Source organism: Myiozetetes cayanensis, unplaced genomic scaffold (assembly GCF_022539395.1).
Source record: "Myiozetetes cayanensis isolate MyiCay16 unplaced genomic scaffold, myiCay2020 scf4, whole genome shotgun sequence".
Taxonomy (NCBI): Eukaryota; Metazoa; Chordata; class Aves; order Passeriformes; family Tyrannidae; genus Myiozetetes; species Myiozetetes cayanensis.
The window spans coordinates 41,554,104-41,573,244 of record NW_026087631.1 but is presented as its reverse complement, the minus strand read 5'-3'; the positions used below and the strand labels follow the sequence as shown (position 1 = coordinate 41,573,244).

Genomic DNA, 19,141 nt, shown 5'->3' with positions numbered 1-19,141 from the left:
CTCTTTATAGCAAATAGAGAAAAAACTATTTCCCTAAAATATCCCTCCTACTCTGACAGAAGTTCTTTCCATTCTCTATGTGACTGGGCAACAGTATGGTATTTTACTGCATCTTGGTGAAGTTGTGCTAACCTTATCTGGAGTGGCTTCATTAGCCAGAAAATGTGTAGGAAGTATTTCAGTTTAGCCCCTCTGTTAAAGTATTCATTGTGCTGATCACTGGTTTGGGGAAAGATCTGTATGGAACATCTACTACATCACACATTCTCTTACCATAAAATGTTTGGGTTTTATCATCATCCTTGCTTCCTCAGCAATTACAAATAAAGTAGTAGATCAACTACAGTTTTTCTGAATCCTTGGCATCCTTTATCACCTCAATTACAGTTATTTGTTTATTCCAGATCCAGGTGTGTAATTTTCAAATGATTTTCTAAAACACTTTTGCTCCCACGGTTCAAGATCAAAGTAAATATGATTTCTGTGAGGTGCTTATGGAGATTAAGGATTGAAATAATTTAAATAGATAGGTAAAATTCCTACATTTTCAAGGACTTAAGTACATTTGAAATACAGCTTTCCAGGGTGTCTGTCTCATTTTTTCCCTTCTATTTCTAAAGGCAAGTACCTGTTTTACTACTGCTGTATTACCGAGCATGCTGACTATGGAAAGCTTTCAATATTATGCTGTAGTTGTACATTATTGATTAATCTGTGACAATACTGTTAAGAGCACAGACACTTATTCTCCCATAAATGATTACAGCTTTACTCTTAGACTAACCTACTGAAGTTGCATCACAGATGTAGCACAGAAGTAGTTAAAGATTGCTGCTACACAAGGTAGAGCGTGCCCGATACAGGAAGAGGCTAAAGAAGGGAATGAAGCAGCTGGAAGTTCCATTGACAGGTGGAAATCTAGGTATGGGAGGAATGGAAGGTTTTGGCTTGGGTAGAGTTAGTTTTCTTCACAGTGTCTGGGCTGCATTTTGGGTTTGTGCTGGGTTGGTAGTAGGGTAACAAGGTTCATAACACAGAGATGAGCTCTGCTCTGCTGAGCAGAGCTTACACACAGCCAAGACCTTTTCTGCTAATCATACTGCCGCAGGGGCTGGGGGTGTAGAGCAGGTTGGGAGGAGACACAGCTGGGACAGGTGACCAAACTGACCAAAGGGATATTCCAGACCATATGACATCATCCTCAGTATATAAATTGAGGGGAAGAAGGAGGAAGCAGGGGACATTTGGAGTGATCGTGTTTATCTTCCCAAGTCACTGTTATGTGTGATGGGGCCCCGCTCTCCGGGGGACGGCTGAGCACCTGCCTACCCATGGGAAGCAGTGAATGAATTCCTTGTTTTGCTTTGCTTGTTTGTGTGACTTTTGCTTTTCCTATTAAAACTGTCTTTATTTCCACCTGTGAGTTTTCTATCATTTGCCCTTCTGATTCTCTCCCCAGTCCCACTGGTGGGTGATGGAGCAAGTGGCTGCGTGGGGCTTGGTTTCTGGCTGGGGTTAAACTGCAACAATGGTAGTATGTCATTCTACCTCATGTCTAATTTTTTTTTTTTTTAAATCCTCTAATGTAATCAGGATAGCAAATTTAATGAAGTTAAAAATGTTAAACTCAATTTTTGCAAAAGCCTTTCCCTTCAATTAATAAGAGATAACATGGCCATGGAAAACATTACATCCTTGAAAGTGAAGCGGTTTTATCCTCGACTATTTCAGATATGTAAAGGTTTTCACAGATGGGTAGAATTCCTACATCAAGGATGTTTTGAAGCTGTCTCAGAAATTTATGGAGACTAAGTCTTTTCTATAACAAGAAGCTAAAACCACATGACTTACCTGTTTGGTCCTTTTCTTTTTCCACCTTTTTGTTTGCTCCTTTCTTCCACTGTTCTTTGGTTTTGTTAGCTTCTTCATGCTGCTTCTGCTCAGCAAGTGATTTATTTAGTACTTGGGAAAGAACAGAATCTCCTTCCCCAACAAGAAACATGGTCTTGAACTTGTTATATAGCATTGTAGATTTCTCCATGATAACTTGGCTAACTTTGAATTTCCGTATCTGAAATCAAAGTAATAAAACAATGAGTTCCACTTAGGTATTTAAATGTCTATGTAATTTCATTATGTGCTAGATGAAATTGTTCATTTAACCTGAAATGAGATGACAGACTTTCCTATTCTCTGAAGTATCACAGAAACTAAGAACTGCCAGGTGGGGAGGGACCTCGAGGGATTTCTTGGTCCAACCCTTCATGGGAAAGAGAGCCTGGATCAGATTAATTGAACATCCTGTCCAACTGCATCTTGAAAACCTCCAGCAATGGGGACTCCCCCACATTCCTGGAGAGGCTAATCTAGTGAACAATTGTTCTCACTGTAAAAAAATGTATTTCTTTTTATATCAAGATAAAACCTTTCCCAGTGCAACTTGTACCCATTACACCATATGTCTCCTTATAAAGAGAGAGCCTTGACACTCTCTTTGCAGCTGCCCTTTAAGGTGCTGGAATACTGTGATGAGGTCCTCCCTTCAGGAGGGAAAGAACTAAACCCTTTAGTCTTTCCTTAAAAGGCAGGTTCTCCAGCCCTTTGATCATCTTGATGGCCTTCCTTTGGGCCCTCTCCAGCCTGTCTGCATCATTCTTGAACTGCAGGGACCCAAACTAGAGACAATATCCCAGTAGTAAAAAAAGCCGGTATCAATTTAAAAAACCATATAGGTTACTTTAATTAAAATTGCAAATCTCACCTTCTTAAGAGTTAGAATCATCTCTGTGTGTTTCTGAGCCTGCTGCATTGTGACTTGAAGGGATGCAAGCTCATCAAGAGCCTCAATACACCTATTCACATCCTGTATATAAACAAGAAATTAGTTTGAAGACTTAACTGACATGTTAGTAATCTTTAATTAGCCATACTAGATTAATTACCTTCCTATAACATCCTTAATCTGACTATGTACTTAATGTTAGAACAATTTATATAGTCAAATTTGCAAACAAAAATTTAACACCAGCTGCCTTTCGGCTACTTCCATAAAAGGCAGATGGTATCTGAGTAACTTGTAACATTTAAAAGGAATTTTATCCTTTCAAAATACAAACTCAAGTTTTATGCTGCTTTCATAATTCTAGTACTTCTATGCTTGAAGCTGTTCTGTCTAGGCAGTCTTTACCATGCACAATTTTTCACAAGTGATTTGCCACTGGGAAGGTAGAAATGCACATAAAGTGGACTGTAGTTAATACAGAGAACTGTGTCTTCATAGATTTTTCAGTTATAAGTTTGATGAACGACACACTGTGCCATCCAGAAGGAATTATGTGAGCTTCTGATGCATTTCTAAGAACTAGTATACTAAAGTATATTCTTTCTGTAATACTTAGTTCTCATTTTCCTTATCTTCTGCAAGTCTTATTTTAATTACTATTTAGATTCAAAAGAGTCATTGCTGGTACAAGTCACAATAATCTTCTGTATCAAGTTGTAGTTCTTGTTCTCAAAGCAAATCAGTATTAAAAAAAAAAAACCTGCACAAACGTATCAGGACTATATCATCAGAATTCTTATTATCATGTTTACATCATAAATACAATTATGACCAACTTAGTATCCTTGCTTAGCTCTGCACTCAGTGTTGTTCCCAGCAGTCTAAGACAGTTACTCCATTACATCTCTGTATTAGAGGTTTGGTGGGGTTTCAAATGTTTTCTTGCATTCTTCTGTTGGTTTGGTTTTCTGATGGTTTTTGTTTGTTTGCTTTTACTTATTATTTAAAGGGAATTTACTATTTGGCTCAGGACAGAATGATTTAGGCCAAACAATGAAAAAACGCTGAAGTAAAAGCTTTCTAAGTTTTATTTAAGGTGAACTATTTTTTGAGACAAAGTATTAGCATAGACTTAATAACATAATTTAAGAACGGGCAACACTGGAAATGAATGTTTCATACTAACACTGGGGTGTTAGCCTTGGCTAGCAGCCAGATGTCCAAAACAGCCACTGTGAACAGGAGCTCATGGTCAAGATGAAGACAGGGATACTGCTTATCAGTTACTGTAATAGGCAAAACAGACTCCACTTAAGAAAATTAATTTATCATCAACTAAAACAGATGTGGGTTGTGAGAAACCAAGACAAACACTAAACCAACACTTTTCTTTTCCTTCCTCTCCCATGCTCAACCTCACTCCAGACTCCCTTCTGCAGCCCAAGGAGTGCACAGTGGCAGGGGGTCAGTACATCACAGATCCTCTCTGCAACTCCTTCCCTCACACGTTCTCCTCTGCTGCAGGTTGGGCTCTCCCCACCATCAGCTCTCACTTTGTTTAAGTTTTCTTTAATTTGATCCTTGTTCTCTGAGCATCAAGGCTTTCCTGTTCTTGATCTTTCCACTGGTCTCAGGAACGTAGGATTCCTGAATGGAATCGTACTAGCAAACTGAGGTGAAGATGATACTGATTACCTTAGCCGTCTTTTTTACCAGAACCCACAACCCTATTCAGCAGCAGACCCGCATCTTCCTAGTCTTCCTTTTACTGGTGATATACTTGAAGCTTTGTTGTCCTTCATTTCTCTCCCGAAATTTATCTCCAGGTGGGTTTTCATTTTCCTAAGCACATCTCTCCATGCTTGGACAGTGCTTGAATATTCCTCCCTGTTCACTTGCCACTGCTTCCGCTACTTGTATGCCTCCTTTTTTGTGTCCTTACTATAGTCAGTTGTGCTGACGTTCCAGAAAAGTTAAGAGCTTTCCTCATAATGCTGTGCTGCCAGCACCTCCTCATTTCTGTGGTGATGTGGTCATGTCAATTCAGTCCTGTATGGCAGAGGAATGCTGTTGGCTACAGAGTCAGTTCTGTTTACCTTACTCTGCTGACATCTGTTTATATCTGATTGCCATCCTGCTCCACACCACTTCCTCCTCTGCTGCTGTTCCTAGTTTGATGGTCTTCAACCAGGCTGGCCTGCCTCTTGGCAGCACTACTTTTGGGTGGATCCTGCCACCTCCTAGCACACCTACCCATTCCTTCACAAGGTCCCTGCACCTTGACCGTCCCTCTCAGAATCACACAGTCATGCTTCATACTTTGCAAGTGTCCCCTGACTATACCATTGGTACTCAACACAAAACCAGCATCAGCAAATAAGTAGTCTTAAGGCCAGAAAGCTTTAAACATCTGCCAGTAATACTCCAAATCTGAACCTCCAACGAGCAGCAGATTTCACTCACTTGACAGTGAGTGGAGTCAATAGACTGGTGCCCCCACCTCTTGCATCAGGAAGCTGCAACTACTACACTATATGTTCTTCTCATGTTTCCACATAGCTAAGCACACTGATCTGGCACTAGATGCTTCATTTTACATAATTCCAACTGAATGTTTACAGTAAATAATTTATTATCAAGTATTTTCAAACAAAACCAATTTAATTTGCTGACACTCACCTTTCACTGCCCACAGTAACTACATTTAAGCAGCAGCTATCTTTCAGATTAAAATAATTCCTCTCATTTTCAGAATATTATTTAAAAACAAGCACACAACTATTTCCTACTGGAATTTGACATATTAATCAGTTTTTAAAGAAATATACTTACCAGATTATCAATTTTCAGGGAATTCTTTATTTCTGCATGTATTCTTTGAAGCCTAGAATCCATTGATGTTTCTGAAGATTAAAAATAGTGTGTATGAATATTTGGTAATAATATCACGTTTGTTTTTGCAGATTTAATTCTACAAATATAAACTTCACATAGAAAGCAGAAGAATATGGGCAGGCATCCTACATGAAGGTGCACAATAAATACACCACAGGGCTGACTATCAGAAATACAGTTTTTTTAAAACTGAACATTATTAGCAACCCATGTAATTTTCTCCTTAGGGCTTAGAAGTGAAAAGAATTTTCTATTTCAATACACAGTTGTCACACTCTGATCGTGGGCTAGCTTAACAAGAAGTTTTAATAAATACTAAGAGTTACAAAGCTGGAACACTTAAGCCAGGACACCTGGATACCAATGACTGGTTTTCAGTAAACTGGCCATGATTCAAGTCCAAATCCACCCAAATAAATGTTCCCAGTAGACATGCTTCAGCAGGTGTGAAAGATGAACAAACATGGCCTACTCTAATTCACATGCTGAATGCCTGTTTGGATTTGATATGTACTCTGAACAATACTTCATGCAAACAGAGTTTCCTTCAAAGCCAATTCATCTTGGATGAGTTTCCATAGTTTTTATTCCCCACCTGCTGTGCCAGTACGTTGTCTATGCCACTGGATTTGTACTATATTACAAATTACAGCCAGTGGTTTGGACTGCCTTCAAAGATGGGAGTATTGGAAAAGGAATTACTTATCCCCTTGAAGGTCAGTCTGCAAGTGTGGTTAGTAGACAAGACCACAGTAACCTGAATTTAAGCCTCCTGCTTAGTAAGAGGTAGTATCTAAGTACTTTCAAGAGGTCCCTCAGAGTACAATGTTATGAGAAAACAAAAAAAACCACGATGGAAATAAATGAAGTGATTCAGTTCAAAGAGCAAAAGCTTTTGTTTCTTGTTCACAAACAGAAGAGACCAAAGCTTAAAACCCAAATTACACTAACATCAGAATAGCCAAGACCTGTTCTAATGCACTGCAGAAAGAAAGAACATAGCAAGAATGCACTGTTTCACAGACCTGAAGGAAGTATGGATCAGACATCCCAGCCCACAAAACCACCCTCAGCACTAAGTTATCTTATGCAGGAAAAATTCTGTTCAAAATATAAGATGACCAAAAAGTGCTGTTCAGCTTCTTTAAACTAACCTCTCTTCTTCTCAATCTTCTTAACTTCTGCTTTCTTGCCTTCTTCTTTACTCTGCCTATGAAAAATGTTAAAGTATTTTTCCAGTGTTGTACACCCTGCTTTTCATACTTTTTTTTTCTAATTTTTGGATGAGATGCAATATTTTGAGGTATTTGACATGAGAAAGCACAAAGAGAGAAACCCTGGTTTTCAAAGACTGAAACAAAGTAACAAAAATTAATTAGATAAGATACTGCTGATAAATCCTCTGACTCACAGCTGTTTTTCCCTAGAAGCAGCAAATTCAAGGATTTTTAAAACAAGTCACATTTCCAAACTGTATGTTTTTTGGGGTTGCATGTATAGATTGTAAAAATGGCATTGTACAGAACTAACTTTTGGAGAAGGAAAATATTTTTTATGAGGATAACAAAAAGACTAAAAGTATTTAACATTTCCATGAGGAATTATGGAAAGATCAATTAATCATAATCAGTTCCTATATGACTGATTTTCTCAAATAATTAAATGTAACAGTAAACATATTTTACAACTGACCGTAAACATATGAGTAATAATTTCAATATTCTTTAAGGAGGTAGTAATGAGGGAAAAAGATTTACTGCAAATGCATTGAAATCTCCTCGATATTTCTCCAATTGTATCACTGAAAATAACACTGGGGCTCATGAAAAACATAACAAAATTTGTCTCCCTCTCAGTTACAGGATGGACACAGGCAGAAATCTTTCAAACATGCTTTTAAACTCCTTACTCAGAGAAGATCATGAACTCCTGTTTAGCAATTCCTCAGTTTTTGTCCTACTGAGGGGTTTAAAAGCCTCATCTTAGAATTTGCCTATTCCAGCATGTCATAACTAAATGTCCTGTGACTAATTTACTTCCTGTCACAGTAATATGTAGGCCTGTCTTATCTTCCATGTTTCTTTCACTGTCTATCCAGTTACAGAATCAACACTTTTAAAGTACATAAAACTAGTTTGCCTCAACTGGCAGCACAATCTTAACAGCACAGATAAACTCTATGGTGTAAAGCACTTTAACTAAATAAATACTAACAAAACAGCTACAAAGACCAGAAAATGGATACTACGCTGACAAGCAAAGTAATCAAAACACATATCAGTCTATATTATTTTTATTCAATATTGAGTTTTGTGATATTAGTCATCAGCTATAATTAAATTCATTATGCATTCAGTAACTACTTCTCTTTTATCTTACTGAAACAAAATTCTATCTACCCTCAAATGCATAAAAAATGACAGCTATTTAAAAGCAGAAATTTGATTCTTATAACTAAATCAATATATGACTTGATTTAGTTCGATTGCAGAAATCAATCAGCATGTGTCAGAATTAAATACTGATATATTAAGAGCTACGAAGCTTCTAAAGACAATTTATTATCTCTGAAGTTGGAAGCACCTAAGTTTGCTACAGGCAAGTAGAATAATTATGTTAGGTTTCCAGAGGAGTGACAGGAAGGAGGAAAAAATAGGGGCTCGAAGATTTAAAAAACAAACACACCTCGCCCCCCAACTAGATTATTTTTAATGAATGTGAAAAGGGTAGGATTTTGTTGTTACTGGTAAAGGGGACCAGTTGGTGGGAGGGCAGAAGAAAGGGAGAACAAGGTAAAAATTTGAAGAAAAAGGAAGACAATAATGGTCCCCTTTACCGGTAACAATAAAATCCTACTTTTTAACTTGTTCTGTCTGATAGCGTGTGCTCCAGCTGCCGGACAGAGAAGGAAATGTTGTCCAGATAACCCTATGCATTCCACACCTGATCAAAAATCCATAACCATGGATTAATAGGTACTACCAGTTGTAAATCTCACGTATCTAAAAACTGTAACAAAAATACGTGGTTGTCCTGAACAATTTTTCACACTGATCCCCTTGTACATGGTTATTCTTAGGCTAGTTCTAAAAAGAACCCACCAGTTGTCCTCTGCTAGGGATTCCTAGACATCAAAAGACTCACATCACTTAATTTCTATGTTCAATTCTTCCCATCCTCCCACAAAAGAACATACTGGTTTAGACAAACGTTTTACTCTCCTCTTAAAAATCAAAACCAGAAAAACAAAAAAGGCAAGGGGAGAAAAACAGAACACAAGAGCAAACAGGTTTGGAAGTTTTTCAAATATTGTCTCCTCTGGTTAGGTTCAAAGTATTCCTACAACTTGAGGGCATCACACATTAAAATACACTCACGATTCAGATTCTGTTTGTTCCTCTTGCTTACGCTTTCTTTCCGTTACTTCTCTCTCATGTTGGCCTCTTACAATGCCCCTTCTGTGAGCTGCCTGAAAGCTTCTCCCTCCTTTTTTCTTCTGTTTTGATTTGGCATTTAATGGTTGGAAAGAGAAAAGCAAGACTATTAAATTATTATTTCTGTAAACAGATAAACCTACCTACACTAAGTATCTTTGAAACAACTCCACGGAGCAACCTGACAAAAGGTGGCTTTCCGTGAAACTAAATATAATTTCATCAGTCCTTTCTCCGTTTTTCCTTTTCATTGGAAGGCAATGCTAATCATCAGAAAAATGAAGACATTACAAATTGTTGGCCAAGGAACAGCTTTGTACCTTTCAAAAATGTGATTTCAAGCCAAATGTTCTCCAGATGCACCCAAAGAAAACAATATTTGTGTTCCAAGGAATACAGATGGGAAAAAAAAAAAAAAGAAAAGCCTTTTGACAAAACAAAATGCTACATATAAATCCTTTCTTAAAAAGAGAAGTGTCTTAGAAAAGATGCTTTTCTTAGAAAATACTAGAAGTTCCTGCAAGAATCATTTGAGAAAATTAAGTTTTGAAACTTCTGTAAGCCAAGTCACAGGACTCCAAACTTTTTAAGCTCTAGCTTTAACTTGAAGAAAGATCTACTACTTTCCCTTATAATAAATTTGTCAAGAGAGCAAAATTATACCTTGTCTCCTTCTTGTTCTTCTTCATCTTCAGAATCAGAAGCTGATGTAGAACCCACTTTTGCAACATTTTTCCTTTTTGGTTCAGCCTCTTTCTTTCCTTCCTTTTTATCAAATTCCTTCTTTGATTTCTCCTCTTCCTTCTGACTCTCCTCATCTTTTTTCCCTTGTTTTTTGGGCTTTTCTTCTGGTCCTTTCTTCTTTGCTTTCTCCTCCTCATTAACACTAAAACATTAACAGTATTTAGGCACCATGTCCATTACCTACAGTGACTTTAAAAATGACATTTTAACTCAGGAAGCTGTGTTTTTTTTAACCACAGAATATTAAAAATGGTGAAATTAATTAACTTTCAGCTCATTTAATGACTTTTGAAAAAATACTTTGTCTTCTTCTAAAATTAAAACCCACTACCTGTGGGGAAAAAACCCCACACAAATAAATGATAGTATGGAGGCTCCAATGGAGCTAACTTGAATGTAAGTGCATAGATCCAAACCTAAGAAGTCCATGGTCAGCAGGTTCTCCGCATACATGCGGGTCTGCAGGACCAAGAGTGCATATACTGTAAACCAGGTTTATAAAGTACCCTTATTTAAGGTGTACATATACCAAAACTGTGCATTTGCTAATTTATAGAAAACTAAACCTATGCTCAACTTTTCCTTGAGTTAGCAGAAGCACTAATGACTTGACATAAGAACTGAAGACAGCAAAACCAAAATTTAGGTAACTAATAGGGTTGGAATTCCATCAGAAGAGATTTCTGAAACAAAAAATGCAAGAAAAAAAAAATCACTATTTCAATTTTGTGTGATCTTGTATTTTCTCTTAGTAAATATTTTTCCTTTTCACTCAGCAGGAATTTTGCACAGAATTTGCAAATTAGGAAATTCAAGATTTTCTGCCTCTTGTTTCACAAATGTAGTACCTTGAGTTACTCTGTATTATAACTACATCAACATAAACAGTAGCTCATACTGAACAATAGTGGGGTAAACACTGTCAGGAACTCATTACTAACTATGAAGTCTTAACATAAGGAACAGCACTGTTTACAATGAAGAAACTATATTAAGGAAAAAAATGTAACTCACAGGTCACCCTCTGAAAGACATGATGGTTTCACCAACTTAGGTCTCCCTCTTGGTTTTGGAACTTTTACTTCAGAAGCTAGTAGTTATACAGAAATAACAGGTTAGTCCACAGCCACCACCTACTCCTTGTCTATGGGGAAAGATTCTTACTCAACAGACATAAGCTACCCTTAAATCAAATAAGCTACAGTGTTGGTAGTTTTTTAGCCAACTGGTAAATTAAAAACTTTGGTGTTTTTCAGCCACAGGCTCCAACTACCAGTTCTTGTACTTTAGCTTTTTACAATCCATGCAGTTCGATTTGTTTCACACATTGCATAACTAACACAAACAAGTCTTAAATCACACAGTGAGAAAGTCTGAAATTAGAGAATTAAATTCACTTAGTGCCCACATTAATACAGATTGTTACCCATATTTTTAGATATATCATAGGGCTTCTATCATTCTTCATATAATAAACCGCTGTCAAGAAGTTCCACCATCACCTTACAGTGCAGATCAAAACCCTACATTTCCTCAGATTCAGCACATTCTTAGTAGTAAGACAAACAGCTTGTCTGTCTTCTTGGCTCTTATATACTTCAAATGCTTTTCCAGTACAACAGTGAATGTGTGGTCAGGAAACCTAACACTCAGTGTTTAAACTCTTGTTGGTCTTAGCACGGAGCACTGCTGAACAAGAGATGTGGGCACCACATCAACACCAGAAAAGGCTTTATAGTACTCTTTTCAAAAAGGTACTTTATAATGGAGACAAAAGCATCTCTCATAAATCCTTTCCTGCTCTTACAGACTTACAGACAGCAGTTAGTAAAAAACAACAAAAAATGGTAAAGATAAATCCACAAATATTAGAGATGTATATTTGGTACATGTAATGAAATGGTAAAGGGGCATGATTAATACGTAATTTCCTAACAATTTCCAAGGCAAAAGTAATTAAGTCTATTTAACTGTGGTTGCACTATTTTTACATTGTCAGCAGATAGAGATGACTAAATTATTTGTTTCCCTGGCTAGATGCTCATACAACGTACTTAACTGCTGCAAGAACTGTTTTCGCTTGTAGTAGTTAATGATCAAGATAATCTGCAAGCTTACCATAACACTTACAATACATCATTGCTACTTGGAAACAGGCACTACAGTGCCACCAAATGATTCTAATTATACATTTTAAAAAACTGTGTTCTTTATAATTTGTCTATCAACTACAGACTGCCTTAAACATCTTTTTAAACAAGTTTCTCCAGCTCTTAGCTTGTTTTTCTTTCCTCAGAGCTCCACCTACAGGTTGTCACCCCAGTTCTCTTGTGTTTTATGGATATTCTAACACAATCATGTTACTTTATAGACCTTTAAGCTATATAAGCCTTCATGGAGCAAAAATGCAGAGAGCGCTCTTATCACATACTTTAGCAGTATTTTATGAAGAAGGCTTTTCTAAAGGTGACAACTGAATCCAAAAACAATCAGTCTTTAATTTCAAAGACAGAGCATTAATGCTAACAGTTTAAATCCATTTATGTCCTAAATTCATCAGTTTGAGATGAGGTGTTTTCTCACTACAATCTATTAGCAAAGCCCACCTTAAGCATGAAAAAATACTCAGTAGTACTTTAGGGGAAGGAGACAACTCCCTGAATAATTCTACACAGATATTTCTATGGTGAAAAAAAATTAGATAATTCTTCTGAAGTTACCTGCTGGTCTTCCTCTTTTGGGGCTTACTTTTGGAGACACTGCCACAGGAGCTGCTGCTGCTCCCGCTACTCCTGCTGCTTCCTCAGCTTCAGCTTGTTTTTCAGTCTAATTTAAAGAATGAATTTCACAAGTGAAAAAAATACATGGTCCCAGTATCTCAATTACTTTCTCAAACAACAGTTTTAAACTTCTAGAAATCAGTTGTTAATCCTATTGGTTGTACACATGAAAAAGTTTCCAAATTCAGTAACAGATTATATTTAAGTATTACTAATTTGACCCTCTCCATATCATCACTACCTGGTAAGAAGTGTTTCATATAAATTCAACAAGCCCATTCATCTTCAGAATAAACCTATCTTGGTACAATAAAGCAAGGAGATTACCTGTAAGTATTTTCAAGATCATGGTAACAACACACCAAACCCCAGTTTTAAGCAGGCAAATACTACTCTTTTAGAGTATCCCATCATCACCCCAAGCTGCATCAAAGTATCAAAAAAATTACCTCCTTCCAGCTCTACAGACCAATGTTATTCACCATGAAAAAAATTGTATGTTGGCCTGCAGCAACGGGACATGACGACCTGTACCTACACAGTCACTTCAGGGGGGTTGAGTTGAAGAGTTGGATAAAACTTGTAACAAAAGATCTCAATGAAAAGATACATATCTCCCTGCAGAAACACTCCCTACCCATACATACAGATGAAAAGAACTGAGAAAAATCTCAACTGGAAAAAACAGACAAGAATTTAGTGTCGTGTATGCAAGACAACAAAGAGTATAGGTACAGCATGCTACTTACCTGTGACAAATATACTAGTCACAGATTTTCCCAAACTGAAGACACCACAAAATCACAATTTTGTGAAAAAGAGGAGTATTTCCAATATTGGTTCAGTGTGATGAAGATGTTAAAACACAGACTGTTTTACTAGCAGTCTAGCATCAGTTTATATCTTATTTTTTCTTACTTGTAATAGGTTGTTTGGGAAAGATGGGAACTCCATATTCCACATGAAGTTCAAACACAATTAAGATTTGTAAAACACACTCTGGGAAAACTTTCATTTCCACGAATCTTTCTGACATTTGAGAGAGGGGAGAAGGGTGTCAAGCACTTCAACTTAAATGCATAATCTGTCATTAAAGAAAATAACATCCAGTATTATCACACCCAAAAAATTCCAGTAAGTTGAACTAATTAAATGCATTGTTACCTTTCTTTTTCTTCCTCTTCTAGCAACTTTAGGAATAGATGCATCATTTGCTTTCACCACATCCTGTGAAGATTAAAAACAGTTCAAAGACTCTTAACAAAACAAAAATATATATATATTTAAATTATTCTAAGTGTTTTTCACAACTGAAGCCTCTGGCACATAGTTTAAACAAGAATCTTGTAACGTATATGAAGATACTTCCTGCTTTTAAATTATTAAAATCCTGGTTATGGCTTTAAACTGAATAAGGGTAGATTTAGATGAGACATTAGGAAGAAACTCTTTACTATGAGGGTGGTGAGGCACTGGAACAGGTTGCCCAAAGAAGCTATGGATGCACCATCCCTGGGAATGCTCAAGGCCAGGCTGGATGGGGCTTTGAACAACCTAGTGGAAGGTGTCCCTGCCAATGGCAGGGCGATCAGAACCACATGACCTTTAAGGCCCCTTCCAACTCAAACCATTCTATGATTATCTGGTACTTAGGACTTTTTCCTGAAAGATAAAAAAATAAACTAATTACTAAATAATATTCTGTTCTAAATAAAGGTATATAGTGATGTTTTAGTCTGTCAGAAGTCTTTATCTAGTCCTCAAAAAAAGTACATTTGCAATATAGAATAAGTGATAAAACCCATGGTGTTCCAGCAGTTTTAACTGAACTCAGAAAAGTCAGACTGTTTCTTCTCTGATGAAAACTTCAGGTCCTGGGAGCTTCAGTGAGAGGTCTAAACATGAGTGAACACACAGAAAGTTTTATATAATTAAACAGCTCCCGAGACCGTCACAGCAGTAATAACTGTAGTGTCTGAATACTCAGTAATAGATTGACATCAATCAACATACTAAGATCTTCACTGGTACACAGAAAAGGCTCTAACATACTTCTTTAATGTTTTTGTCTGAAGGTGGATCATCTTCCTTTGAAGTATCCATCTCCTTTTCTTCTGTTTCAGCTTCTGCAGGTAAGTTACCATCCCCTTTAGGGGATAACTGCAAAGGGAGTCAACAAAGGGTAAAAAAAACCACATTAGGAAGTATTTTATAGTGAAAAGAAAACATGCTAATTACTATCAGGCTGTTCTGCACTTCAAATAGTTTAAGAAGGTAGTGTACCTACAGATTTAAGTATCCATTCAAAGCCTAACTGTACTGGACCACTTCCTGCTGCAGCATCTCTCTTACAAGGAAAGGCTTGTTGGGCCTGTTCAGCCTTGAGAAGAGATGATGAGAGAGGACCTCATCAGTGTCTGTAAGTATCTGAAGGGAGGGTGTCAAGAGGATGGAACTAGGCTCCTCCAGGCGGTGCCAAGCAATAGGACAAGAGGAAATGCGCAGAAACTGACACACAGGAAGTTCCATCTGTACATGAGGAAGAACTTCTTTACTGTGAGGGTGACCACGCACTGGAACAGATGGTCCAGAGAGGTTGTGAAGTCTCCCTCACTGGAGATAAAATTAAGAACCATCTAAATGCATGTTCTGTGCCATGTGCTCTAGGATGACCCTGCTTGAACAGGTGGTGGGACCAGATAACCCACTGTGGTCCCTTCCAACTTGACACATTCTGTCATTCTGTGTGGAATAACCCTTTGTCCAGTCTAGTCCACCTGCTGCGCCCACTCCCCCACATGTTCTTGTGAACCTGCGCAGTAAAAAACTAAAAACAGTGTGTTATCTATATTATTGTCATACTAAATCAAAAATACAGTTCTGCACCAGTTGCTAGGAAGAAAACTAACTTTATCCCAGCCAAAACTAGGACAAGTAGTAAACAGGCCACAAACAAGTTGTATTATCATTTGTAGATTGTAATTTATGCCTTTTTCCCTGTTTTGTTGGGGTTTTTAAATCTTAAAAATACTAGGTTTTGTTTTAGGTAAGCAGTTAAGACTTGAAAAATCAAGTGTTTGTAATAATTTACTTGAAAACAATCAACCTTTCCTTGCAGCCTATGTATCTGCATGTTTTTAAGGTTTTCAGTTCTTTCAACCTGAATACTAGTGCCTTGTCCCACTTGCAAGCACTTCTTCTGTAACTCCTTTTTAAAGTATCTAGTTTTTAAAATCTCAACATTAAACAAAGCAACTATCACACAACATTCCTAATTACCTGAACATACATAATATCACTGAGTCTTTTTACAGAATACAATTTTAAGATAGAAGAATTATTGGTTCTCTACAACCAGAATACAAGGACTGGTTAACAGAATTTTATAGCTTTATTACTATAAAAAAAAGAAGAAATTTGCTCTGTATTTTGCCTTAAGCTGACTGGGACTAAATACAGAAATCTAGGTAAAAGGACCCATTCAGGATCCTCCCTGTTCCATCTTCATGTTTAAACTGCTCTTATGTCTTCCTATTTCTCGTCCACACTGCCAGCACTGAACAGCCTAAAAGCACTTTTCATGAGAAACATGAAGCTTCAGTCATTGGCATCCCCACTAGCACACACCACTTGAGGCATAAATTCACACTGAAGCAAACTGATTGATCAGCCCAGTTTAAAAAAAGTTTCCTCCTTGCAGTAGCAAATGCTAAAAACAAATGCTTTTATCAGCAGTGTGCGTGGGCAAGAACAGCATCGGTTTTTACTAACACTATCAGCAAATTATGTGTTGAAGACTGCTCCTAAGGTATAGCAGATAGAACCCAAGTCACCCTGAACATCTGCACGGGGAAGTAGTAAATAAAGAACTCTAGACAGTAACAAGTTGAGAGAAATAATGCATGAATAATTCTGCAGTCTCCTACTCATCAAAACAACTCTCAATATCATCTTATCATTATACTACCAGTAGACTAACTTTTTCCTCCAATCAAAGGACTTCTGTACTCTTGAATAAAAACAAGCTATTACAGCAACTGGACACTAACCCCAGATAAGGAACACCTGCTATGTGTTTGACACACTGTAAATTCTTCAGTTGTAGCTGTAAATCAACACTAAAGGATGGTTAGCAACACCTACAGAAAAACTACATTAAAATCTGTGTAAATAATCAAAATGAAAACAGTCAGAATAAAGGCAAGTCTATTCAAAATAGACTGTTACCGATACTTAATGGCACTACTTATCCTGTGGAGTAGTAATTTCCAGAAATTAGTTAGAAATAAATAAGATACCATAAATGTACCAATCCCACCTGCATCACAATTTTTGTCATTTTAGGATTCTATTCTTCTTAAAAACACTGAGAAGAACTGACAAAACACAACATCTCTTCCATGCCATAAGAAAAATATGCCCATATGGACATAAACAAAACACTCAAGAACAGAGAAAGTTCAAAGCAGTGTACTACACTAGTATTACTAACTGTACAGTAAGCTAGGAAGCTTCACCTCTTACAGTACAAAGAACAGACAGCACCAGTAAGTTGAAACAATGATGTTTCAGGCAGAAAAGTATTTTTCTTTTTAGTATGAGTATAATATATTTAAAAATAATTAAATCTTGTTTCGGAAGGATTCTAAGGTACACACACATTTACAAAGGGAAGAAACTGAACTCTGCCTGTATAAACTACTGTATACTGATTACTCACAGATACTTTTATGACTCAAGAGCTGAACTGATACAGCTATGAAATCCTCTATATTCTAATTAGTTCATTAAGAGTATGGCCAAATTCAAACTGGTTCTTATAATCTTTTCTGGCAAATACACTGCAGTACCCTTTCAGCTATGACAGACCCTAATGATCTGTTTGGCTTTTCAACGAAAGGGATCATAATTGTAAGTGACAGTCACACCTGTCTATGGTATTAAAAATTCTTCAAAAACTTCAAAACCAGAAACTTTAAGCTAATTTTTGGTGATCAGTTCCAACTTCTCCTGCCCAGGAAGTACTGTATGAATTTAGTTTATTATGATTTTAGAAATATAGGTTATCAAGTAAATTAATTTTCAAAAACACATACAGCATGATAAAAGGAATACAGAAAGATAAAAATATTATTCTAAGTATATCTGAAAAGAAACAAACAAGACAGTTACAACAGTAAACCACTGTTAGTTTAAAGTATTTAGGTAAAAACTTGGCAATATAGTTTTGGCTTAAAAATGTTTCAGGCAGAACAAAGCAGAAATTCAGTCACTTACTTTTGGGACAGAACACTTTTTTTTTTTGGCTCCTGCTTTTTCTTCACTCCCCTCAGCAGGCTCCTGACTGCTTTCTTCAACAGTTTCATTGATAGGAGTGTTAATGGCAGGATGGGGCTTCAATATAAAAAAAAAAAAAATTCAAAAATGAGATCTAAATCCCTTCCTCAACTGAGGTGTGTTCTCCCACATACATTACTGAAGAAAGCACCATGCCAAAGAAAGCTCTTATTAGGATTACAACAATATTAAATATATCTTATTTCATTCATTTCCGTTGTTTTCAATTTAAATTGCAACTTCCTTATTAAACTTTTAAGCTCCAATGCTGTAACAACTTATTTTCACATTACTAATACTGCAATGTAGGGATTTTCTTATGTATAATATACCTGAAAGGGAAGAAATTTAAAAAGTTTGTTTTGGTCAAATACAGCTTCTGATGCTACTGTAAAGAACTGCATTTTCAAGTACGCTATCAATTCTAAGTAATCCAACTACCCATTCCTCAAACATAAGCAGAAATTATTAGAGCAAGGTAATTAAAGTTAAAACCACAGAAATAGAGGAGATAAAGCCTAAAATACTCCTTTTTATTCAATTACATTGTGGATGGCTTTCTCCAGGCCTCTGGTCCTGGAAACCACTAAAAAGTGTCTGACTCTCTCTCTTTGCATCCTTGCATATAGAAATGTATTTGTATATGTTGATGACGTTCCCCCTTTAAGTTCATCAGGGCTGAACAGTCCCAGCTCTCTGAGCCTCACAGCAGAGATGCTTCAGTCCATCATCTTCGTGGCCCTTCACAGGTTTCTCTGTCCGGTATGTCCATGTTCATCTTGTACTGAGTAGCCCACAAGTGGATACGAGACTCCATCCCTACTTAGAAAAGTTGCTTTTTCCAGTAATTTTAAGGCTCACTTACAGGAAAAGATTTTAAATAAGACCTGTGGAACAAAAAGCTTTTTTTTAAGTAAAAATTGCAAAGAATAATCCAACGGCTCTAGACAGAACCTGTCAAAGAAAGACCCTGTGAAAAGTGCTACCGCTGGAGCTGAAGAACCTGAATGGAACTCAAAAGGTAAAAGGACTACCCCACAGAAAAGCTGCTATACTAAGAAAACTTCTGCACTTATGTCTTGGTAGCAAGTTATGGTATTTCTAATCGGACATGTATTTAGGAATGTCTGAGATGCTACCGGAAGCACTGCTTTATGGAAGTGACTGAT

The 19,141-nt window shown here is 36.9% G+C and overlaps 1 protein-coding gene across 1 annotated transcript in view; it reads right to left on the bottom strand.

The window, feature by feature from the left end:
* The window catches only part of PSIP1 (PC4 and SRSF1 interacting protein 1), a 47,479-nt gene that overhangs the window by 4,539 nt on the left and 23,799 nt on the right, over positions 1-19,141 (bottom strand). The window contains exons 3-13 of the mRNA XM_050329816.1: positions 17,913-18,053; positions 14,688-14,795; positions 13,800-13,862; positions 12,576-12,681; positions 10,870-10,945; positions 9,775-9,997; positions 9,055-9,173; positions 6,832-6,887; positions 5,615-5,685; positions 2,762-2,863; positions 1,852-2,071 (exon numbers count right to left, since the gene is read on the bottom strand). Of these exons, the coding sequence (XP_050185773.1) occupies positions 1,852-2,071; positions 2,762-2,863; positions 5,615-5,685; positions 6,832-6,887; positions 9,055-9,173; positions 9,775-9,997; positions 10,870-10,945; positions 12,576-12,681; positions 13,800-13,862; positions 14,688-14,795; positions 17,913-18,053 (1,285 nt within the window). The remainder of the gene's footprint in view (positions 1-1,851; positions 2,072-2,761; positions 2,864-5,614; positions 5,686-6,831; positions 6,888-9,054; positions 9,174-9,774; positions 9,998-10,869; positions 10,946-12,575; positions 12,682-13,799; positions 13,863-14,687; positions 14,796-17,912; positions 18,054-19,141) is intronic.